General features: G+C 39.8%; 1 protein-coding gene across 2 annotated transcripts in view; it reads right to left on the bottom strand.

Annotated features, from left to right (window-relative positions):
- Positions 1-871: 871 nt before the first annotated feature.
- The window catches only part of samd10b (sterile alpha motif domain containing 10b), a 48,539-nt gene continuing 37,046 nt past the window's right edge, over positions 872-12,364 (bottom strand). For both annotated transcript variants that reach the window (XM_071476464.1, XM_071476463.1), the window contains exons 4-5: positions 11,236-11,376; positions 872-2,696 (exon numbers count right to left, since the gene is read on the bottom strand). In XM_071476464.1, the coding sequence (XP_071332565.1) occupies positions 2,674-2,696; positions 11,236-11,376 (164 nt within the window). In that variant the 3' untranslated portion in view covers positions 872-2,673. The remainder of the gene's footprint in view (positions 2,697-11,235; positions 11,377-12,364) is intronic.

Genomic DNA, 12,364 nt, shown 5'->3' with positions numbered 1-12,364 from the left:
GATTCTGGACTCCTCCAGTTTTCATTTCGAAGTGTCCTTGCCCTGGATGTATCATCAGTGTGTGAGAATGTGTGTATGATAGAGAAGCATTGTATGTGTAGGAAAAGGTGCTGTATGAATATGTGCGTGAAAGGATGAATGTGGTCTCCATTGTGAAGCTCTTTGAGTGGTCGATAAGACTAGAGAATCCTGAGAAGAAAGAATTTTCAAGTTGTGAATATCATTATTATTATTATTCATTCTCAAATTTGTATCATTTATAGTCTCAATTTGGTGATAACTGCAAAAACTTACACTGATTTTGGGATTGCCCAATGCTAGATTTATTTTGGTCACATTTTCCAGTTTCCAATGTGTATAACAAACTATCCTTCCCCACAGAGTCTTGGTTATTTTTGGGCGCATGGAGGACACTTTATCACTCTCCTCTCATGTGGAATAAGCTCTGAGGACAGGGACACTGCTAGCCAAAATTAAAAAAAAAAGATTCTTAAAAAATGGGAAACTACAGTTCCACTTGTTTCCAAACATGGATACAAGAACATGATTTCTGTCATACATTTGGAAAATCTTTGTTTTAACAACTTGAATATCCTAAGATAAGATTATCCTAAGATAAGATAATTGAGGGTTGACTCTTGGTGTTTTGATAACCTACTTAAGTTGAACAGAGATTTAGAGATGACTCAACTTTCTTTTTTCTCCTTTCTTCCTCTAAGTTTTTATTATGTCTTGTAAGGTTATTATGTTTCTTTGATATGACCTTTGAATCAGATGTGTCCATATATTTCAGTGTGATGACCTGACTATATATGAAAAACTCCAATAAAAACAATAAAAACAGACACATTACAGAAATCAGGACCAATGCTTCGTTTCAATTAGTTTATTCTAAAAAGACAACTTTCATCATGTTCCACATCGTCTTTCCTCATATCTGTAAAGCAAATAAATATGTTTCATTTTTTCCTCTGTTTGCATTTCAAACAGCTCATCAATCATCTTACGAAGTAAACCAAAAGTGTCTATATTTACAGTACATCAGGTAATTCAAAAAATAATACAGAGTGTTTTACCCATTTTAACAGTCAGCTACTTACATTACCCAAAGACTCCTTGTCAAAGGACAGTTGAAAGGATTTTGGAAGGGGAAGTTTGGTTTGTTGGACGTTTTTGTATGTGTGTATGTATTTATTTATTTATGTGACTTAAACACCATCATCATACATAGCTGTCAAGAGTGACATCAAAGGTGCAGTCAGGTGCAGTCACGCTGGGAATCTTGCCTCTGGGTAGCTGTCAGAGTCTCTTGATTTCCAAGCATTTGAAATCACAGTGTCACATCAGGGGACGGAAACTGGGTAGAATACAACAACAGAGGCTTGTCCCTTCTCCTCATATCTGTGTGTGAGAGATGACATACAGTATACAGTATAGCACACACAAAGGACAGAAGCTATGAGGTTGGCAAATGCTACCACTTTAACAGGAAAAAAATGTGTTTCCCTCAGCAGACACTGACACAGTGCATGTCAACTCTGTAAATAAGTTTCCATAATATTTATCCCACACTGTGCTGTTCCTTTTCACCCACTAGGCTTTAGATTATTGCTTTATCAAGCATAGACAGTCAGTGATTATCACATTAACCTCTGTGTCCCCTGGATTCATTTCATTAATAAAAGACTAAGGTACTGTTACCATATACACAGATTAAATTGTATGTTATTCTACAACGCTCATACTGTATATATATATGTGTGTGTATATATATATATATATATATATATATATATATATATATTTCTAAATTTCTCACTGACATACTGCAGATCAGTCGTAATACAAAAAATCTGATTGTGGGAATGACATTCAGCTTGACGTGTTACTGTTGATCCTCCAAACCTACAACTTCAAAACTCAAAAGTCCTGAGAAGAAAATGCACTGTGACCTGTGGCTGAGGAACTGATTACACTGGCATCACTCAAATGCATTTAAGACCGGCTCTCAATCCTTCTGAGCAGGCTCTGTGTCATAGCTTCAAAGGGAGATGGAGATCGACTTCAGATCAAGTGGCTGGATGGTGGTGTCTCATGTAAATCTGTGTTTATGCCATACTTCAAGCAATCATCTACACAGTTCAGCGTCACTGTGTTTCAGAGATTCAGGTGATTTAAAACCGCAACAAAGAATTATTCACGATGAGAGAGGAAAAACTGTGAATCCTGTTTGGGCACATGTGAAGCTTGTGTTAAGAAATAAACCTGTGTGTGTGTGTGTGTTCACCAAGCTTCTGATGAAACTGCCCGATCGGTCCAGTCCAAACAAGGCAGGAAACCAAAAAGGAGATTTGCCGTGATCAAGCATATACCAGTGACGGGCCTACATCATCACTAGGGCTGTGAATCTTACATCTTATCACTATGTTACAGTGGGTATCCCTGCCCTGAGTGGGGCTTTGTCTCTGTGTCAGTGTCTGTAAACCACATTGGCCGTGTTGAATGAGAATCCTTCAGACTGGTTGGCATGTCGTCTATAGGCTCGTCCTCTCCCCCTTTCACTCATTGATTCTCCGCTCACATATCTGAAGACAGCAGCTCTTCCATGGCTCCTAGAGACGTATTGTGACAGGGGATGAGGGAAAGGGGCTGCCAAATGCATCCAGGGATGAGCTAAGAGAAGTTTCCAAAGGAGGCTGCAGAGAGAGGGGACAGAAGGGAGGGAAGGGGGGGGGGGGTACATAATTAGGATTCACATAGACAGCAAATGGAGAGTTTAAAGCACAACAATAGATTGTTCTCACATCATGCTCCTTTGTAAACTCACTGCACGGTTAAAAATACATTCCTCTCTCTAATGAAGTTGTTTGTCCTCTGTGCTGAGCCCCTGTTGCCTTGAAAACACACCAGTCTCATAAGAATCTTTCCAGAGATCAAGTATTGGGCTCCTGAATCTGTATGAGACACCTTACTCCCCCAGACTTTACTGAATTATCAAGTAACCAGTGCAGCTGACCTCGCTTCATGTAACACGCTGCACTCAATCACAGAGAAAAACAAGACTTGTTTTTCTCTGTGATTGCTATCATGGCTCTCAAGACTGAGAGAACAAGAAAATAACAGCAGTGCATGAAAATTACTGCAGTGTCACCAAAGCAGGTAGTGAAAGAGACACTAAAATAATGATATACAAGATGATTAATAAGGCGAGTCTTTTCTTTTTTTAATCTGTGTCATTATCGCTTTCTCTCTCTCCTGAAACAACAGATGTGAGCAGGTGGTTTCCCTGACACCTCGCCAGTTCACTCCACCTCGAGAGGCAGACGTTCCTCTCTCCAGCTCTAAAGCCCTCCCCTTATTGATAGCCAAGGAAGACGGGTCACCTGTCTCTAGACACAGACAGATGTAACGTGGCACTGGAGTGAACCTGAAGCAAGGAAACAATAGTGAGAGACAGAAGGATGGAAAAGCGTCGATATGACTGGAGGCTTGTACAGACACAGAGGGAACCACCTCTCTGATAGAAATCATTTTAAATGAGCTCCCTATGGAGTCGTCAGAGCTTGGGTGCAGCACAGGAGGAGAGGAGAACAGCAACCAGGCAAAATTTGTGTTGAAGAGAAATGACATGTCTCTCATTTTGCTCTGTCCTGTCAGGAGTGGGTTCATTCATATTCTAATTCAGAGCCACAGTTCAGCTGGCAGGCACCACATGGAGCTTTTCAAGGATGGGCAGCATCACAGGAGAGTTTCAGAGCTGCAGCGTTACCCAGACAGTCTTCCAGAGCAACCAAAGTGCTGCTGACAAGAAATCTTGCTGCAGTGGGTTAGGGGTCAAGGGTCATTTTGAGGTTATCCACAATATCATTTGCTTTGAGCTAATCACCTCTGAGAGTTTGAAACATGGCAGATGGCTACACAACAGCAGAGACTGACTTTGATGAAAATTTGATGTGCTAAGAAGGAAGGAGTTACTGACTGTTTATCATAAAGATATACCAACAGCCAGAGGCTGAGAGGAAGGAGGGCAGATTACCCACTGGGCTGAGCTAAATCCTCCCTCCAAAAGCTTTCCAGATGTTACAACAACCCCTGCATGGTTTGAACTACCGTGGGAGAGCTGTGGCTCTGGGCTGTGGAAGACTTCATCCTCACTTTTCGCTGACTGACTGATGTAACATAGCCTAGTCTGCTGAAAATACATGAAATACCATAAGTGAAGTGTGGGAAAAATGTATAAATACAAGATTCATGTACAAAAAAAAAAAAAAAAAAGAAACCCAAGAAGCAATAGTTTCCCCAATCCTGAAAAGTAAGTACAAGGCACAACAGACTATGAAATAATGCAATATATAGTGTGTATGTACACACAATGTATAGTACAACAGTGAAGGTTGAAGTAATGGATGTGGCCCTTATATACTGTACATTTGCATTTCACTGATTTAAATTTCCACACTGCATGAATTTTAAGTTTTTAGGTCCATGACCTGAAACTTTGTCCCAAGTTTAAACAGATGCTACAACAACAAAGTTTTGAGCTTCCAACAGTTGAAATGTGGCTGTAAAAAGTTTGCAGATGCCAAAGGTTTTTTTAGATTACAATGCATGCAGTGTTCTGTATATTGAGTGTAAACCACTGCTTTTGCATAAATATGACAATTTGGAACACAGGGAGCACACATATAGAAGACAGCAAGGTGGATTATGCTGCAGGAGCATAATCTGGATCCTTTTTTTCCACCATGAAACGAACTATAGCTGTTGCAACTCATTTCATCTGACATGAATTGATCCCGTGCACGGTTGCTGTGCTCAGTGAAGGATGAAAAAGAGTATAAGAGTTTGATATTGAAAAAATTTTTCTGTGGAGTATGACTTATTTATCAATTTTGCTTTTCGTTTGCTGAAATTTTACTCTTTGCTCACCACTTCACATAAAACCATGAAAATGTCATGTACTATTTATAATAGTTACATTATTCTGTGTCAACAACAAATAATCTGTGATTCAGAGCTTGTGCTCATTTCATAAAATATTTGTACTCTATTATTCCCGCGCTGTCTGCTGTCTCGAGCTGAAATCTGATTCACATTTATCAGAACCCGAAAGCGTCAGATGCTGTGTTGTGTATTGCGTAAAAACATCAAATTCAGGACTTCATTCACGTATTCTGTCATTGTAGTAAAGAAGTAAATAAGCAGGCAGGAGTGATCTGTTGCCTCTGTTCACTCAGGAAGAAAAGAAAACTGTCATCAGTCTCTGAGGAGTTCATGTGCTCTTTGCAACCTGAGAGCATTTAGCTACTGTTAAAGAGAGCAGAGTCAACAGACCTAACTTTAATACACATTTAATTCCACTGTTAAATTTATCCTGAAATGATTCATTATTGATTAAACAGTCAATAACTTAAATAACATTTACTTTTAGCCACTTTGGGCAGAAGAAACAAGCTGGAAACACAACATCGATATATCATATTAAAAACACAATATGTAACTTCTGCCACAAGGGGTTTCTCAATCAAAACAGTAACAAAAGACAGCATTTGGGTGATCATGGAAGTCTTCACCACCAACTTCTCCCAGTTTGGATTCCTTTGGTGACAGTCGTTCAGGAACAAAATTATCTGCAGAGGTCTCCTCCTCTCCAAAACAAACAGATCAGGTGATTATACACGGTAAAAACACTGAATAAAGCAGTTTCACATTAAAAGTCAGTGTTTTGCTGATGCGGTACGGCAAACGCGAGATGTCAGGAAAGGGTTGAGGGCTTAGACTGCTAGCCTGTGTTTCAATCGTTTCTCTGATAACTTCTGATCCAGACATTCAGGAGGTTTTTAAGGGGAGCAGAATCACCTGCTGAGGTGTTCTTCTGCCCATAACAGATGGACCAGGGGATTAAAACCAGTAGAAACACTGAGAAAAGCCGTTTCACGTTAAAAATCTGTGATATGCTGTTGCAGTCTGGTGGACACAGGACGTCTCTGAGGGGCTGGGAGCTGAGCTGCTTAACATTTGCTTAGCTTTTTTCATTGATAACTTAAGATCCAGACTAAAATCCATCATCTAGTTAAAAAACATAGTTAAAAATGATGAAGGTGACAAATGTTTGACACTGCTGGCAGGCAATCACAATGCTGACACATGCGCATAGGGGATATGACGCCACTGACATGCGACCAAATGAAACAGACCCTTACCACGATTAAAATCGTGGATTTCACTATATGTTTGAAAAACACTGGAAACATTTGGGATAATGTAAGTAAATACTGAGGTAGAGTAAATATGGATGGGCAAATGTAAATTCAGTGTTGACTCTCTTTTTTTTTTAGCCCTGCTTTGGGCTCCACCAACTCCTCTGGGAAATATCTGGCTTATGTTTACCAGCTTGTTCCCTGAAACAAGCTGCCTGCTGCATCTGAAAATGGCACTGAAGGGAGCAGCAAGAATGAAGCAGAACATTAAAGTTGCAGCCTGAAAAACAAAGCAATAAGCAGAAAAAACAGAGCTGAGTACAACTATAAATTAGGCGGATAATTCTGTATGGGTTTGTCACTACAAGTGACCCCTGTCACACACACAAGTAATGACGTGTGAGTAAAACATTTGATTTTAGCCACTTTAAAATGCTGGTAAACATTGAGATCATCTTCAAACAACCACTTTTTCTCTCGACTTTTTCATCTCTCTCTTTCAGTCATAGACTCGTGCTTTTTTCCCTTCGTCATTGTGTGGAGAACATCATTTTCAACAATAATTTGCAACAGAAGTAATGTGATTCCATGTTGAGTGTGAAATGTTATTATGCTGCTTTGAGCAAGTGAGCCTGCCACAGACAGATTAGCATGGTGCAGAAAGCAGGGCCCCACAGCCAGGGAATAAAAGTGCTATCAGACCGAGCTTTCTTTCACTATCCATGTCCCTCCATTAACCTCTTTGTCCATCTCATTTCTTTATCTCTGTGATCTGCTGATTTCATCCCCTGTGTTTTTTCTGTATCTGTCCAACATCTCACCTCCGCTCGCAGTTCCCTGTCCTCCTCTTTATTGCATGTTCATCTTCCTTTTCACCCTTCTCCGTATTTAAATCTCACCCCTGAGGTGTGTCTGTGCTCTTTCCTATCATTTGTTCCTTAAATTCTGTATTACAGCTCTGTCCTTTATGTTATTTCTCAAAAGGAGTTGGAGGTTTAAAGAAGTCACTGAGGAGACGCTTTTACAATGCTGATGTGAAAAATGCGAGCGCCTTGTAAAGGTTGTGTTAAATTGTGCTATCATGGCTCAGTTCAGAGACAGTCTCACATCAGATTCAAGCTTATTTGTATTTTCATCCTCTTTTCAAACGTTATTGTGAGATCAATATTTAATTTTTGGTAAATCCATTGGAGATGAATCAGACCTGACAGGCGGTGTGACATAAGGCTCCACTAAATCACTCCAGAATTGTAAATGTATCGGGAGAATCGCTCAGTGAGAGAAGATGGAAGTGTGTGTGTGTGTGTATGGAGGTCTGTGAGCAAAGATGAGCATGAGAGCAAATTCTAAATGTGCATTAGCTACTGTGCGACAAGTCTGGCTCTTTCCTTCGCACCTCCAGCCCTCATCTTTCCATCTCACCATCACCATGCTTCTCCACACACATCACCTCCGATTTGCCAGTCAAAACATCAGCGCCTTTCATTTTTTTTCTTTAGGCCCACAGAGTGTAAGAGTCTGCAGCTGTGCTAGCAGCTCTTTGAAGCTGTACTCGAGCACAGCAGTGCTTTGAGCGAAATATGAACATGTGCATTAGGACAGTGTTTGCATGCTGATGTTTTGCATGTATAATGTTTACTGTGTTTACCAGCTTAGATTAGGGTGTTAGCATATTGACATTTTCTAATTAGCCCTTGACACAAATAACAGCTATCAGATAACACACCTTCCAAAAGCTGTGGATATTTCACTTAAGATGAACCTCATAGCGGTGCTACAGGAAATGTAAGGGAGTCACCAAAGTAGAATGAATTCTACATGAATTTGTACAAAATTTCATAGCAATCCATTTAATAGTTGTTGAGATAGTTCACTAAAAACTACAAATGTCTTGTGTGAAAGTCAGGGGATCACTAAATTCAGTAGGCTCTGGGGACTCTGAATGTCTGCACAACATTTCATGACAATCCATCAGATTCTTGCTGACGTGTTTCAGTCTGGACCAAAGCAGTGGACTGTCAGACTGACTGACATTGCCATCCCTAGAGTCACGAGCCAGCATGACTGAAATTATGTACATACCGCATGACTCATTCAGAGAAATTTGATGCTGATGGCTTTTGCAGTTTTTTTTTTTTTTTTTTCAAAAGACCTTATTCAGTTCAGTAGTTTGAAAGAAGGCAGAGATGCAGAGACATGGCTCAGCTTATCTTTACTGAAGTGTCAGTTGTCATTTTGTAGATAATGACAGGAAACGCTGTTTCCTACAAATGACATTTAGATGAAATTAAACTGCAACAGTTTAGGAAACGTAATCGCTGGCTGGATTATCTTAGGAGGCATAAGAGGCATTGTCCCTTAATGAATGGACCGCTACATTTATGAACTCAGCAGAGTCACCAGGTGGTGATTGGAGCGGGTGGCAGCTAAACAAAGGGCTCAAATTAAAACATTGTATCTAAAGTCACAGTGGTTTTTCCCTAACCTTAAAAGTGCTGTGAGTGCCGAAACATGACCATAAAAATGTGTAATAATCACTGAGTGGATATTGTATTGCAAGATTGGATATTTCGGTGGAAAACAAACATATTCATCATTTTATTGATATGATCAGTATCAACATATTTACAATTTGCTAAATTCATGCATTAACAACATTTCCTCATTACATTGATAGAAAATGTAATGTGGTCACAATTATGTTTCCTACAAAAATGTATTTGCTGTTGTAGTCCAGCTCGATATTAAGTGAATTTCCAGGAGACAGGATTGTCGGGATTGTCATTATATAGTCGATTGTTTTCCTGTCCACACGTAGACCTTCATCACCTCTGCCCTCATCTCCCCCCTTATCACCACCTCATCACACTTCTCATTTCATTTTCAGCACTGAAACACCCCATTATCACTCCTTCAGACGCCAGGATGTCCTACCTTTGTCACATCTGAGTACCCTCCAACCCTGTGAACCTCAGGTGTTTTATTATGAGGCCACCAAATTAGCTTGGCCTTATAGCTTGGAGTCATAGCCTGCTGAACTGGCAAATTACATTTGCATTGCTCTATCAATAGAGGTGTCCAACAGCAATTTCATTCTTTCTCTTTACCAGTCAATTGCTTTCCTTCTCTCAGTTTAATTCAGTTTCATTCAATTCAAAATGCTTGACTGGCATGAATGTCATCAAAAACACTTTTCCCACCACGTGTCTAAGAGGAATGAACAAAAATGATAAGAGACAAAACATTAAATTAAAACACAAAATAAGGTGAGTCCAGGGGTCCTGGTGATCTGCCGGTTTAAGGAACATGCCAAGTAACTGTGACGTCTCTGGTTTGGTCACATGTCACCCCCGTTATGCCCTCCTCATTTCTTCCTGTCACTCTCTTGTGACACCTTTTCACTAAAGCACAAATTCCATCAATACTTTAAAAAGTCAATTCAAATGATTTTTAAAAGAGCTTCAGTTTAGACCTCAAGGAAAGAACCCTGTGCTCCATGTAACCTTGATGCATTTATGATTGGACTGAATTAAAGGTTTATTTTTTAATGTTTATTATAATTGGAGAATAACCCAATGTATTTTGTTATTTTCAATGCAGTTGGAGGGTTCACAGCTCAGGTTTCATATGGAAAATGTTTTTGCTTAAATTATAACATGTGCTGAATAGGTTACTTTCTTTTTTTTTTTTTTTTTACATTTTTATTCTGTACAGATCAACCTCTTTCTGTCTGTTTTTCTGTTTCCCTCTCACAACACTTTTCATTTTCTGCCACTCTATCCATACATGCAGTAGTTGATGTTGGTTGGTCATGGAAACATTAAAACTGAGATCAAAACCAGAGTTATTTATATTGTTTTGGTTAAAAACTCACTGCAAAGCAGACTGTGGAAAAAAACACCAATAGCATCAGCAGCAGAAATGATCAGAAAGTGAGAGTGTGAGCTTGTCAGCTTGTTCTTTTACTCATTTGAATGTTACTGATGATTATAAGAGCCCTTGCACATCAGTTCATAATGATAAGTTGATGGCAAAAAACAATTTCACTGCATTTGCAGTAAGGACTCTGCTCTTTAGGATGTTCTGTGAACAAGAGGAGCACAGCAAAACATCCACACGCTTAATTTGCCTCTTGTTTCAGTACTGAATTACTGGGGAGAACATAGGAAACAACTACAGTAACAAGCAAGCTGCAATCCTCCTTAAATGCAGCTGATCTCAGCAAATGAGCTCAGCCAGGAAGCTGCTGCTGGATATATGTCATGTTCTTGAAGATTATGGTGCCCGAAGGAAAACCTGAGTGAAATAGCCAGAAGGTGCTCAGTGCATTTGGCTCAGAATACAAAAACTAAGGCACTCCTCATCTATCAAAACATTAAATGTGCCTTTTATATATATATATATTTGCTTGAACTGTGGATGACATTTCCTCTGATCAATAGGTGCCTATGTAGTATTTATCCAGGCACCTACAGGGAACATTTTGTTGCAAAACTGGAAGATTTAAAGAGTCTCCGGGGAACATTTAAAATCCAGAGAATATATAGAGAATACAGGGAATACAGAGAAATAAAATTGTGTTGACATTGTACTTTGATGACTAGAGGCCATCAATGAACCCAGTAAACAACCACCCATAACGATGGCCAAAACAGCCAAAACAGGCCTGCAAAAAGCGAGCCACCTCAGCTGCTGAATCCAGGTCAGCAGAGATTTACTGAGCCAGTTTATTGATGGCTGGATAATAAAAGTGTTTACCGAAGCCATCATTCAGAGGCAGGGCAGCAAATCAAGAGCTCCCATCAATAAAACCGCACACAGCCACAAACAATTGCACTTGGATGCCCAATTCCACGTATGTCACAGCAGGGATGCAAGGCCTCAGTCTGCCTCCTTCCAATTTAGCCAAACCCAACTGCTCTCCCCCTGCTTGTCACTTTCTTTGTCTTCCCCTCTCTAACATGAACAGAGAAAAAAACAATTACTCACAGAAATGCACAGAAAAATGGCCACAAAACATCATCTTGTTACTTACTTCTGCTAAGGAGCTGCAGGTTGCGGACCTCTTCTCTGACCTGCAGCTGGAGGACTTGTTGGAGGACCTCCTGCCTCAGTGTCTCCTGGACGATTCCCATCCTCTCTAGCTTCTCCCCGTTCAAACGCAGCAATGCCCGTCCTGCCAGGAAGAGGCATGAAGGGGTTAAGTTTCTCCACTACTTTTGAAAAATAGCCCTCTTTGCACAGCATTAATATTTCCATAAGAGCTGAATTAATCAGTAATTTGATTTAGTCCGTGAAAATGAATGATTTAAGTCAACCAGATACTCTGTAAGCATCTAATATATGGTTCATAACATATTATAATGTAGCTGTAAGAAGGTATGAAAATTTTTAACAGTTTATTTGTCAACAATAACTTCTCATACAAAGGCACATTTTAAATACTTACAACAGTAACAGTAATACTTAGTTTTTTTACATTACATTACTAAATACATATGTCTTCACAAAGCGCTTATAAATGCTAAATAGAGGGACTCAAAGTGACCTAAGTGAAGTGTGACCAAATAATTTAAATTTAAATTACTTTATCCATGGACAGAACAGTGTGAGTGTGTCACATGCAATGTTGTGCTCTACATATGTGTCCTATAGGTTCAAAATATATAATATAATAGGGGTTTGCATATTCTTCCTGTGTTCGTGCGGGTTTCCTTACAGTCCACAGGAGACTTTGGATTTGAACGTGAAGGCCTACATAGTGCATGAATGTGTCTGCAACTGTACATTTGACATTGTCTGTACTAATGTGTGATTTTCTTTATGTTTTGTGCTTGCTGATGCATGCATCTAATTTACATCCAGAGCTAGGGTATGTATTTTCCTGGTAGTCACTGCAGCCTCGCAGTGAAGAGGCTGGCATGGGGAGGATTACCAAGGCTGCCTGTGTTCTGTGGCTGAGCTTTACTACAGAGTTTGGCAGTTAACCCTGGGGACACACACATTTAACATACCATTACCCACAGTAAACAGCTTTTACAACTAAGCTGTACTCACACAAACGCAAAGGAATTATGAAAAACTTCAGAGATGCATGTGTGGTAATGCAGGCACAAACACACACACAGGTTACTATGGGTAGAGGAGCTATGTCCTTCACCGGT

Source organism: Trachinotus anak, unplaced genomic scaffold, assembly GCF_046630095.1.
Source record: "Trachinotus anak isolate AG129_WGS33_773 ecotype Australia unplaced genomic scaffold, CSIRO_AGI_Tana_v1 ptg000004l, whole genome shotgun sequence".
In the NCBI taxonomy this organism is placed as follows: domain Eukaryota; kingdom Metazoa; phylum Chordata; class Actinopteri; order Carangiformes; family Carangidae; genus Trachinotus; species Trachinotus anak.
Note: the sequence above shows the minus strand (reverse complement) of the source record. Positions and strands in the feature narration are given on the sequence as shown.